The sequence below is a fragment of the Amphibalanus amphitrite genome, unplaced genomic scaffold (assembly GCF_019059575.1).
Source record: "Amphibalanus amphitrite isolate SeventyFive unplaced genomic scaffold, NRLGWU_Aamphi_draft 001187F_arrow, whole genome shotgun sequence".
NCBI lineage: Eukaryota > Metazoa > Arthropoda > Thecostraca > Balanomorpha > Balanidae > Amphibalanus > Amphibalanus amphitrite.
The window spans coordinates 62,541-74,840 of NW_024882681.1; the positions used below are offsets into that span (position 1 = coordinate 62,541).

General features: G+C 55.6%; 1 protein-coding gene across 2 annotated transcripts in view; it reads left to right on the forward strand.

Annotated features, from left to right (window-relative positions):
* The window catches only part of LOC122370944 (LIX1-like protein), a 39,726-nt gene that overhangs the window by 17,613 nt on the left and 9,813 nt on the right, over window positions 1–12,300 (forward strand). The window contains exons 1-2 of one of the 2 annotated variants that reach the window (XM_043346920.1): window positions 4,515–4,673; window positions 6,612–6,775. In XM_043346920.1, the coding sequence (XP_043202855.1) occupies window positions 4,595–4,673; window positions 6,612–6,775 (243 nt within the window). In that variant the 5' untranslated portion in view covers window positions 4,515–4,594. Of the gene's footprint in view, window positions 1–4,514; window positions 4,674–6,611; window positions 6,776–12,300 lie in introns of those variants that run through there. The other variant, XM_043346919.1, reaches the window with a different exon arrangement.

The following is a 12,300-nucleotide window of genomic DNA, read 5'->3' on the forward strand; positions in this document are numbered from 1 at the left end:
CAGCTTTCCCAGCCTGCGGGGTCCGCTTCAATAATAAGCCGCTTAGACACGTCAGAGCTCAGGGGAGCGGAACCCACCCGTTTCTGCAATAGGTTTGACGAGCGATAAGCACGTTAGACCCTGATGAACATGGCATCCAAGTGCCGAACTTTAATGACTCAAATGGCCATTATCCAAGGGCAGACAAACGGCCCAAGGCCTTATTGCGTTCTTTTGCTTCCGACCGCAGTTTGACCGACAGCGAAATGAATATAAATTCGTCTTTGAGCCTGTATCCTCTGCCGCGGGGCATCTCTTGATTTAACAGTTGTCAATTATCTTCATTGAGGGGTCGGTGGAGAGGGAGAATCGCCGCAGGCAAGGTTTTTCTTGGGCTGCAGCCGGCTGTTTGCCCGAGCTCCAGCCGGTGTTTAGTGCGAAATTGCCCACGATGCGCTGAAAGGCTGCGGCCAAAGCCGACATCATGCCTCCAAGATGGCCTAATAAAACCGCGCTGGCCAGCGCTCCCTTTAATTTGCTGCAGTGGGCGGCAGGAGCAGTGTGCAGCTGCTACTGTCCGGCCCCGGCGGCGCACCAATCAGTGGCCGTTTCAGCGGCGCGGCAGCCAATCAGCGGCGGCCGAGTCAGCTGCCCAGAGCCCGACCGTGATGGCCCCGGGTGGCCCCGGGGCCCGGCGGGCACTGCCGCCTGCCGGCGGCGGTGCCAAGGGCGGTCTCAGGGTGGGGGCGGCGCGGTCAGTGGCGTGACGCCGTCTGTCGGCGGATGCGACCTCCGCCGCCGCCGCCGGCCCCCTCGCCGCACATTAAGCGAGATGAAGTCTGACACGCCGTGCGTCCCGTCAGGCAATACGGCAATTTCGGGTTCTCATGAATGGCGAGGGCCGCGGGAGTTGCCGGCGGGAGCAGTTTGGCGTCCTCCACTCCCCTTCGGCACTCAGCGCGGCGTGTGCTCCCAAGTCGACTGAGGCGCGGGTGAAACTCACTGAAATATCTCCTCAAAGGTGCATGACGCTCATATGGTCTAACACGAAATGGAGTGTCATTACCACAACTTTTATGGGATTTCACACGGCCGAATTTCGACTCCTCAGCCGAGAATATGCCATTGGCTTCGGGGAATGGGCTATCTGTTATTGTATCTCCTTATCGAGATAGCATCAGTTTAGGTGGGAGTAGTCGTCCCGCCTCCTTCCTCCAAGTCTGTTATTATCGAAGGCTGGATCATATGACCGTATTTGCAGCTTCTTGGTCATTCATAAAGATGGTTTTGCCTTCGTTTTCCCGGGATGTATACTGATGGATGGTGTCTTACAATATGAAAGTCATTTTTGTGGTGATGGATTAAGATAGCTCCATGATAAGTAGTTTTAATCGTTTTCTATATTCGAATTAAAATACAGTTGAAGCAAATGTGAATCATCGGTGAAATTTCCGCTCAATGGAATAAGGAGCATCTACGCCCTTTGCATTCACCTTTATTGGCTGCTGCTCGATCCAATTTGTCCCAATTACGTCTTCTATTGAGTGCATATCTACACACGTTATTTTCATGCACTGCTTTTCGTAATTTTTTGTTTTGTTTTTTGAATGACCATGTATGTGTTCAATGGTCTATTGTAAATGTATATGAATCACACCGTAAATTGTTTATATGCTAAAAGTTAAACTTCAAAGTTTTCTCGTAATCGGTATCACAAAGTAATTGATGCGGACGGCCCAAATCTTTGCTTTTCTAATGCTATCAACAGCTATTTACTGGTAAGAGATGCCTTATTGTTCCAAGTGTAACGCTGAAGTTATGTATATTTAAATCAATGAACTTTTATCAGCATTTAACGTGTTTTATGGGAAACAGCTTACCCCATGCCTCTGGCAAACAACAGCCTTTCTCAGGGCATATTTTAACAAATTTTTACTGCGTCCCAAAGTTGAGCAGAGGGCACGTGCTACGACTAAGGGCACAGGGCAAGGAACAGAGTAGGGCACTGAGGAGGGCGGAAAGTAGGGCACGGCAGGTTGCAGGGCATGGCACAGGACATTTTAGGGGGAAGGCCGGGTACAGATCAGGGCAGACAGCAGGGCACAGGTCAGGGAACCGGACAGGGCAGGGACGCAGTGGGTCAAATCAGCAGGGGCTACGTCCCAAGGCGAGGGGGCTGCGTCCCAAAATGGGACGCAGTAAGTGCCTTAAAATATGCCCTGGCCTTTCTCCAGCCTTCATATGCCTGACCTCGGCACTCGGCAGCTAATGTGTTTGACTGTCCCTATGAGTCGTGAGCGCAAAATAAGATAAAACCGTCACCTCGTCCGCTGTGAATGCTGACGTGTCCCTCACTTGTCCTTCCACGTGTTTGACTAGGCGAATGGACCTCCCCCAGTACCCTAAGCCGATTCTCCGTCCGGGGAGGGAGGGCAAGGGTCCGTCCCGCCCCTACACCTGTTCGGATCCTGACCATCAGCCCCTCTGACAGGGGACGCCGTCAGGGTCCTGTCGACGTTTGTCTCTCTGTTGGACGCCCGGGTTTAGCACGCACTGACGGACACGCGAGGTGGACAGGTGTGGTGTGCTCCACTGCCGCCCGAGCCTCCGTTATCCCCTCGGATGGATGGGAGGGAGGGGTCGGACGGGTGACGTTTGACGCCTCGTGGACCAATCCCCCTGCCACTTCCTCCCAGAGCTGATGGCGGAGCGTGATAACCGCCGCCGCCCGGACACTCAAGTTGTTTTTTTTTTCTGCCCCGGACGCGGGAGAAAGCGAGGAGTGACGCCGGAGCTCACTGCTGATCCAGCGGCGCTCGCTGCGCGTCATCAGCGCACGTCATCAGGCGTCACTCGACGGGGAGACGTCAGCGGTCCAGTCTGCGGTGTGATTCTCAGTGTGTAGTTAGTCTCTGGTCCCGCCGTCGGATTTGTTCGGACGACCGGCGCCTGACTGGATTCATGTGCAGTGGACCGCGTAGGGTGTCGGCTATTACTGACAACCGGCGCAGTGTCTGACGCATCACATCCGTCAGCAGACGCCATGGAGTTGTGATAAATGCGCCGGCAGCGACAAAATATCACAATATGTGTCCCATGTTTCTGCTATCTATCTGTAGGAGTTATCTCGAGCTGAAAGCGTTGCAGTGTTGAGCTGGTAACGGCGGGCGGGTATTGACCTTCAGCTCGGAGTTGACATCAAGAGATGGCTGGATATAACCATGTTGTAAAATTATGACGTTTTGATGCGCAGATTTTCTTTGAGAAGTGTAAGTATGGTGTAATGCTAACATTACAGGATGAATTTTCTCGTACGGTTTCTAATTTCATCTACAGAATCACTTCTCATAAACGATTGTGTACGGTACTGTGGAATGTGGATAGCGCCGATGCGTTATCATGCAGCTTCGAACACAATGAAACGTCACTTGAGCTATTTCGGCCTGGCATCCACTAGCTATTGTGAAGCTGACGCGGAACCTGTGACCCTACGCGGAGCAGAAGTCAGCCTGAGGTACACTGGACAAACTTTGTGGACGGTCGGGGGTTTCGGACCTTTTTTCGGTAGCTCTATGCCGAGTTTGTGTGTCAGTCGCCCGGAGGACACCCCTCACCCTTCTGACAGCAGCGGGACGCGTGGGAGAGAGAGCCTCGTCAAGCGTCAGGCAGCGCTGACCCCGTGGGAGAGGGTGCGTCGTGTCACACGGCGGGCGGCCCGCTCCGCTCCCAGTGGCCCGAGCGGCGCGGCGGCGGCGGCGGCCCGCCCACAGCGCCTCGCCGACAAAGCCGGGTGTCGGCCACACGGCCCAGGGACGCCGGCTGCCCCTCGGCGCCCGTAATTGAACGCTGAATGGCCGGTCGGTACGATTTACGGCTCAGGATATGTGAGGACGCCGTCAGCTCCCGGTCCGACGCCGACCGTCTTCATTAGACGGCGGCCGACGGACGGACGTCGCGTGCGGTCCGCCGCCGCCGCTGCTGGCCGCCCATGCCGCCAGCAGGTGACACCGAGTGGTGTCCCACGCCACGACCCGCCGCCACATCGCTCTTTGTTGCGCCGCCCCCGCCGCTGCCGACGCAATCTGGACCGTCGATGACGGACAGATCGGACACGCGTCCTGAGGTCAGCCGTCGTGACCAGCGCGGTGACACCAGACGACAGCGATTTAAAATGTTAAAGCGCCACGCCAAGAACGGGTGGCGTGTCAGTTTTTGTGCGGACGCTCCCGGCTCCGAAGTTAAACGCCGACCGACTCGTGTTATCAGCGACGGCCGCCCATCCTTTGGCGGGCTGTTATGTTGGCGAGACCAGAATTTCACGCTCGTAGCTACTGCTGGCGGCAGAAGACAGCAGGGTAGCGGAGCCCGGTCTCTCCAGACCGTTGATGGGTCAGTTGGTGTATTCGGCAGTGACCGGGCGGCGCCTGGGGCTGTGGGACGCCGCAGGAGGCCGCGGCCGCCTCTGGCCGCCGGTGGCCACGGCTACCCCTGCCACCACCGCCGCCGCCCGCCCGGCCGGCCGGGGCCGGCGAGCAGTGGAGCCGGCGGCCGGCGCGGGGCAGGGTGTGCCCGATTGCGTGCTCAGAGGCCATCGGTGCGTTCGGCGGCTGGCAAGATGAACTCTCTGGTGTTCGAGGCGCCCTGGCGGGTCTACTCGTCTCCGTACGACCACCTGCGGCCGGCGCAGGATAAAGGTGGGTGCAGCCCGTGCCACGCCGCCGGCGGGGTCGCCACGACCGCCCAGCGCCGGCTCTCACTGAATGGGCGGGCCGGCATCTAGCCGCGGGGTGAAGGTCGCGCGAGTCTGCCGCGGGCTCCTCGGGTGACCCCGACTGGCGACACGGGGCAGACGAGCCGACTGGCGACTGGCGCTGTGCCAGCTCCGAGGTCCGTGATGGCACCATTATAGACGGCGGCGGCACAGTCGCCCCCGCTGGCCGCAATAATTGCATCGTGCCCATGCGGCCGGCTTATTGGCGAGTAACGAGCGCACCCAATCCTCATCGGCCAGTAATTTGAAGCAATTAAATGATGTGTCAGGCACTCAGCTTTTTATGGCGTCGATCGCATGCAACGGCGGCCGTTTTTGCTAGGCACGAACGCTCATGGGCAGAGCGTCTGTTGCCATGGAATGAGAGCGATAATGCGCCAACGGAAATGGCAGGCGAGCCTCAGAATGGAAAAGGCTTGTAGAAGTACGGTGATGCATGCGATTTGGTTTGATTCTTGAGCAAGGTGAAGGGTGATTCATGTTTTGAGTTTTGAGTTTAGTGAATGCTAGTGTCCTGTGAAAAGATGCGGTCTCTGATGATACTGTTATACGCTGCAGTGCAGTCTCCAACACCTGCCGTTTCTGGTGCTACTGCTCTGTGGGTGAATGCAGTCTCTGGCGATACTGTCACGTGCTGCAGTGCAGTCTCCATTATACTTCCTTCACTGGTGCTAGTGTCCTGTGAGTCGGCGCAGTCTCCGCCGTCCGGCGGCACCCGCGGTCTCCGGACGGCCCTGCTGCCGTTACCGAGGGCACCGCCGCCGGCGGAGCTGGTCCGCCCCTCGGCCGCCCGCCCCCTCCCCCTCTTGCCGTCGGCAGCGGGCTTTGTCTCTGCAGATGCCTCATAATTTATGGTTATTGGAGGGTTTTGGATGGGGTCCAGCGAGCGGCTGCAGCGGCCGGCCGGCTGCAGGGAGCTCCGCTGACTGTGTCTCGGCAGCGCGGCAGCGGCTATTGTTAGGACTCTGTTTGCTGAACACTTGAACAGCAATGTCACCATCCGAGGATATGGGGAGCCGATGCTGACGTCACGCACACTCACACACACGCGCACCAATACACCCGGTACCGGTGTCTGCAGAATGGGCCGGGGCGCCGGCGGAGGGCGTCTAACGACGACCATTACACCGGCGGCTGATTGCTGATTTACGGCCTCGGCTCTAATTGCCGGCCCTTGCTGTTCGATGAGCGGCCGACAGACCCTAGAAGCAGAGAACATAACGACTTAACGTGCGTAGATGATCGTTTCACTATTTGGAGAGTCGTGGGTCAGACCATTCAAGATAAAGAAGGTTAAAGAATAAACAAGCACCCTGTTTAGCAAGCGAGAGCAGAGCAATGATAACATGCAATGACATCAGGCCGTTGCATATGACAAAAATTCCATGGTTTAGCTCTCGGAATGTTATGTACTTTTTCATCTCTTCACATATATTAAATGTCATATAGGCTGTCGGAAAATCCATCTAATTGTCATGCTGCACGGATTTACTAGAGACATGTCTTGAAATAACACGGTTTATGCTTAAACATATCAAAGTTCATTCTACTCAAAACAATACCTGACTGATGATTAAGCCAGATAAAGTGCCATTAGGGGACGTGGGTGTGGCAGTCTGAGCCTGACCAAGAATAGTTCGGCCGTGTAGGATTTTTAGGGTTTCGATATTGCTGGTGTTGAGAAGAGGTTACTGTCCGCCAAATTACATAGCGCCACATAAAAAAAAACAATCAAACAATACATTGTATCATGGAAATGTCCCCCTTAGGACATATTTGCTTCTTCAGCCTCTCAGTTACTGAAAATAAAATGTAAAGTGCACCAGCCGTCTGACACTGGCTGTGTTTTCTGTGTTTGCAGTGAATGTGGTGGAAGCGCTGCAGGAGTTCTGGCAGATGAAGCAGGCGCGGGGCGCCGAGCTGAAGAACGGCGCCCTGGTCATCTACGAGTCGGTGCCGGCCTCGTGTCCGCCCTACGTCTGCTACGTCACCCTACCGGGAGGCAGCTGCTTCGGCAGCTTCCAGGTCAGTTGATGGGCTCCCGCGACAGTCCTCTGTCTATCCCGTCAGTCTTTATACCTCAGCCTATCTCCTCGTCAATCCTCTTTGTCAGGATTCAATGTGAGTTTCTCTGTTTTGTCTCTCAAACTTTTATAACATCAGTTTTAAATCTCAGTCATCAAGACCAACCACCAAAACAAGCAAGGGCCGAACGACAACTCTCCATGCCATATCTTCGCGTCATTTACTCATCAGTCCAATCACTCACTTGTGACTCTGCCTCTTAGTGGAACGATGGAGAATGAATTGATTGTAACTCATCCTTGAACACTTCTGACCAATCTGCTTAAGTGCATATTAGACAGCTTCTCTAAGTCATGGCGAATTCTCGGTAGATGAATAATACTGTTGACGGCGCGGTTTAAGTGAACAGGATTGAAGTATCAGACTAAGGAATGTTGCAAGTTGCCGCTCCCCCAAACAAAACCGGATGGCAGGAGATCTCTGAGCTGGAAACCCTGTGAAGAGCCGAGGCGCCGAGGGTCGGATTTGCTTCAGCATTGTGCGGTGGACTTCCCAATGATTTTGCCTTTACCGTCTATACCTACCTGCTCCTTACTTCGGCGGTGTAAAAACAATGGTGCATTGAGATGCTGGGTTTCGGTGCGCCTGTAAAATGCGATTCCCTATAAGCGTCCGAGGAATGGCATGTTGGCTTGTCTAATCTTCTAAGCAGCTGTAGTTATTTGGCGTCACCGGAGGGATAACAGGATTTGAGCCAGCCGTCTGAATGCTTGTCATCCTTGCAAAATGGTACACAGTTGTCTATTTATATACCTATCATGTTTGTTTATTTTCTGCGAGTTATTACTCAAGGCCGTATTGACAATACCTTTCGATGTTCTTTCAGTCTAGCATTTGGCATATCACGCTGTCAAACGTATACGGCCGATAAATAAATGAAAATAAAATGTGAACAAATCAAAACATGTCGGCGAGCTAACAGGTCACACGTGCGACAAACCAGCTTAGGCATTCAGAGGGCCCCTACACGTGCAAACATGCTAGCGTGACCTTCAAATGTCCCGTGTTCAGACACAGCAGAAGCCCAGTCTGAGTCAGAAGCGGTGGGGGTGGGGGACAAACGTGTCCCATCCTGTATCTCTGGTACAGACGGTGAGTGACCGCCGGGCGTGGGGCATCAATGGTGCGCAAATAAGTATTACGTGCTGTCTTTGACTGGCCGTGACTGGCGACTGAGTAACAGTTGTCTGATCAGTCTACCTGACCTGACACGTTCAGTCGTGTCGGTGAGCTAACAAGAGAATCATTTGCTTCTCACCCCACCGGACCCCTGTCGGAGCCGACTGGTGCGACCCGGCGCCGGACCGGCAGACCGGGCCGGGCCGGGCCGGGCCGGGCCGAGGTGCCGCAGCCGCTCCCCGCCCATCATCTCGCTGTTCCGCGAACAGGCCCGGCCGAGCTGCGTGCCCCGCGGCGGTCCACGGACACATAAAGTTTTATGTCTGCACATCTGCGGCGGTTAGTGTGGCGCGCCGGGCCGACCACGCCGCCGCCGGCGCGACGCAGCCCGACCGGCCTCTCGGGTCAGACGGACGGACGGCTGTCTGGGCCGGCACCTGGCCCACCGTGCTAAAGATATATGTACTCGCTCGGACATCAACGGAGAAAACACAGAGCCGAGGCTCGGTGAAATTCGGTCAGCCTGACAAATAGCGCCTATGCATTTCAAAAGAAAATAACATATTCATTAAAAAAAAAATGTTTGGACTTTGGATGATGTGAAAGCTCTAGGTTCCAGCTTTAGCTATGTGCATATTTGTCTACAAAAGGCATGCTTATGAATATATAAAAATACATAGAAAACGACAGCTCTCACGCCGCTCCGTCTCCCGTCTCCTCTCGCCATGTCTATCTACCTCCACCCTCCCGTTCTGCCTCATGGACGGCCCCCGACTCTGCACGACAAGGCACCCGTTAAAGTCAGTAAAGACATACCCGAGGGAAAGGGCTCTGCATATTGATAAGTCTGACTGCATGTCTGCCGCGCGCCCGAGCCGGACCTGAGCGGGCCAGCTATCTGTATGTGGATGGGCGCCAATCACAAACAAAGGCTGGCCGCGTCGGCATGCAACGGCGCTGCCAGCCGGCCCGTCCACCGGCCGAGGCGAGGGTAACGGCGCGGACGTGTGCCGACACTGGACGGCCGGGAGACGCGGACCGTTCGGCAGACCAGCAGGCCGAGCGGGCTCGGACCGCCGCGACAGGCTTCCAATTCCCCAGAGTAATGCCCGGGTGAGTGAGCCGCCATAGTCACCGCACGACCGGCTTGTTTTTCGGCGGCGTGACTTGTATCGCAGCGTCCGGTGTCTCCCTCCCCGCCACCACCGGAGTTGCTGCTCTATAAGTCAGGTTCCCACGACCGACCATTGTTTCGGGTGACCGCAGTACCTGTGCGGGCTGTCGTGCGATCTGTTACACCCGTCTGGTCACAGGAGTTAGCCAAACAGGGGCGCTGCAGCCGTGAGAAAGGCGAGAGGTAGGCAGCCGCAACACAGAGCTAGAGTCGCGATACGTGGGAAAGACGTTTTATTTGTGAGGCTTCGATAGTTTATCCACATTTGTTCGTACTGAAATAGCCACACTAGAGAATGTCGACCGTCTGTTTTGACGTTAAACAATATAACTCTAAATATAGATATAGCTTGTGCACTGTCATTTGAACATATTCGACAAGTGTTACCTCTATGTATAGCTCGGATCTAACGGATACGACAGAAGACATGACACCAGGGTGCGGGGGTTGTGCAGCCAAAGCCGGAACTCACGGCTGGCTCCGCCGGCTCTGCCGGGGTGCGATGCCGACTGGTCTGCGAGCTAAGCCCCGCTGCCGGATGACACCGGGGGCCGGAGGCGGCTCGCCGCTCCGATAATCGGTAATCAATGGCTTGTTTTTGTGGCTGCGGCGGGTGGCGGCGGCGGTGAGTGAGCCGGCGGCGCCGACAGAGGCGCCGGCCGGACCCCCGTCGGGAGGAACCGCGGGCGGCCGGCGGCCGGCGGCTCCCTCCCTCCCTCCCTCCCTCCCTCCGCACCGACCGACTGACCTCAGAAGCCGACAGCTGACACCGGCAGCTGCCGCTCCCGCCGCAGCTGCTCCGGAGGCAGCTGCCGCTGGGTCGCCGGCGGAGGACCAGTTTTTCGGCTGTGGGCTGGCAGGTGACGACTGGTGGACAGGTGGAGACAAGGCCCACGAAAGTGGCATGTTATGTGATTAGGATGAGATCGTGGCATTTCCATCGCGCTTATCAGATAACTACATGAAAACATGGATATACTGGCTGTTTTTCATCAGAGGTTATAATTATGCACTCATACCCAGATGTCGATCAAATAATTTCACTGATGTGGTTAAAACTCAAGAAAGCATTTAAGATTGAGGGAACAAGGAAACCATTTTTATTTTCTGTAGTGTTTTCATTTAAAATATGTAATACCAACAATATAAATATGCCACCAAAATATTTTGCCAGTACATCGCAATTTAGTTCCGTACGTTGAATTTCAACTTTGTAGTGTTACAAAATCATCGGAGCTCTTTGCGGCTTTTCAAGCATCAAACGAGCTGGCTCTCCTTCCACCGTATAGGTGCAATATATTTTCCTTTTGCACCAGTACCGAGTACTTGCTCACAGTCCACTTATCTCCGGTGCCGTCCACTCCACTGACGTGGTCTGGTCCACACGGGCAGCCACCCTGCTACAGCCGACTCGCCTCCGCCGGGCCGCATGAATTAAATATCGTCCGTTATTAAATCCCAGCAGTGCGGACCGAGCGGCCTCTATTCGTTCAGCCGGGCACAGTAACGACAGGCAGACTCCGCGGAGGTGGGCGAGGGATCTGCAGTCGCGGTGCTCTTCATGGCTGTGCACAGCGCCGGACGCGAGCTCAGCTCTGGCTGCAATGACCTGGGAATGAGCTGGAAACCCGCTCCACTTACATCAGGAGAAGAGCTGCAGACCATGGCCCAAGCCTGGCAGAGAAACCGGTGTACCGCCAGTCCCTTATAGCAATAATGACTTTCGGAGAAGAGGCCCTTGTGTGGAACGTTCCGCACCCCACAGCATCCCCTCTTATTTCTTTCTCTGCTCCTCATTCCTTCTCTGAACGTCTCTCCTCTGTCCCACCACCCGCTCCCAGCCCGGCGCGGCGCCGCACCCCTGAGAGCAGCGTCCGCCCTCGGAGTGGTCAATATGTCCCCGTCCTCTCCCCTACCCTGTCGAGCGCCATCCGTCTTGCCGGCCGGTCGCCACATACCCGAGCGACGTCCGCTACATTTTTATTCTCGCCGCCGGTCGTGCGACTGTTTTTCGGTCGCAGGCGCATTTAAATGGCCCGGCATAACTGCGGTTGGCCGGCGCGGCGCAACTGGACGATGGCACTGGTCTCTGTGGACGGCCCCGGACCGGGGCGGGACCGGGCAGGACCAGAGGACCGGGTCGGACCGAGGCCGAGCGCGGCTCCCTTACCAGGCGCCGCCGCCGGGCGTAGCCAACACGCCCGCAGACATGCCACGCATGCTGATCCATTACCGGACCGATCGCTAATGAGAATCAAATAGTTGGGTGTAATTATGCGCACTGACGGGGGCCGTGTGCGTGGGTACGGGCGCGGAGACCGGCCCACTGGGAGCGTGTGACGTCACAAACGCCGGTGTGGCGTCACCACGGCAGTTAGTGACAGCGCAAGGGAAGAGGGAATGGCATCGGAGAGTTATATCGGTGCTGGGAGATAGAGGAGGGCTCAGCGTGTTTGCGAGGGCTAATTCGACCCGCGCCATTTCTTTAGACAGATGTTTTGTTTAGGTACTGTTCGAAATCTTGATAGCCCATTCAAGGCTAAGGAAAATGTTAATTGTGTCCAAGGAAAGATACCTAATGACTTGATCTCTAAAAATGTAACCCACATTTATTTTGTTTTGTCGTTGTGTTCCATTCAGATGCTAAAAGGGAACACTGTATTTATCTAGTCTTCCTGCAGCAATTCTACCGTGTCTGCACTCAACGCTTAATCAATCGTAGCGCAATCGATAATCTCACAGTGCCTACCTACTTAGCATATCCCAGCCTTCCTTCATCAAAGCGCCCTGATTTTTGTGGACTTTCACCCTTCACCAGGAAGGTTCGTGAGTGCGTGATATCATGGAAAGTTATCCTCACGGACCGTTTCCACAGCCGCCGGCGATCGTGCGCCGTCACGTTCAGAGCCGACCGACCGTCGTCCGGCCATGGGGGAGTGTGCTGGGTGGTCTGTTTTATTACCGAATGCCTGCATGTGCGGCGGCGCAGCAATGCAGCCGCGTCCCACTCCGCGGGCCCGGAGAGCCACCGTCAGACGTGATTAGACATTCCTATCGGATGCCGGCGCCCGCAGCCCTTTCATTGGCCGGTCCTATCCCGGTGGACACCGTGGGAGCGAGCCGGCTCAGCCTGAATTATGCCTAATGCATGCATATTGTTAATGGGTGCCGG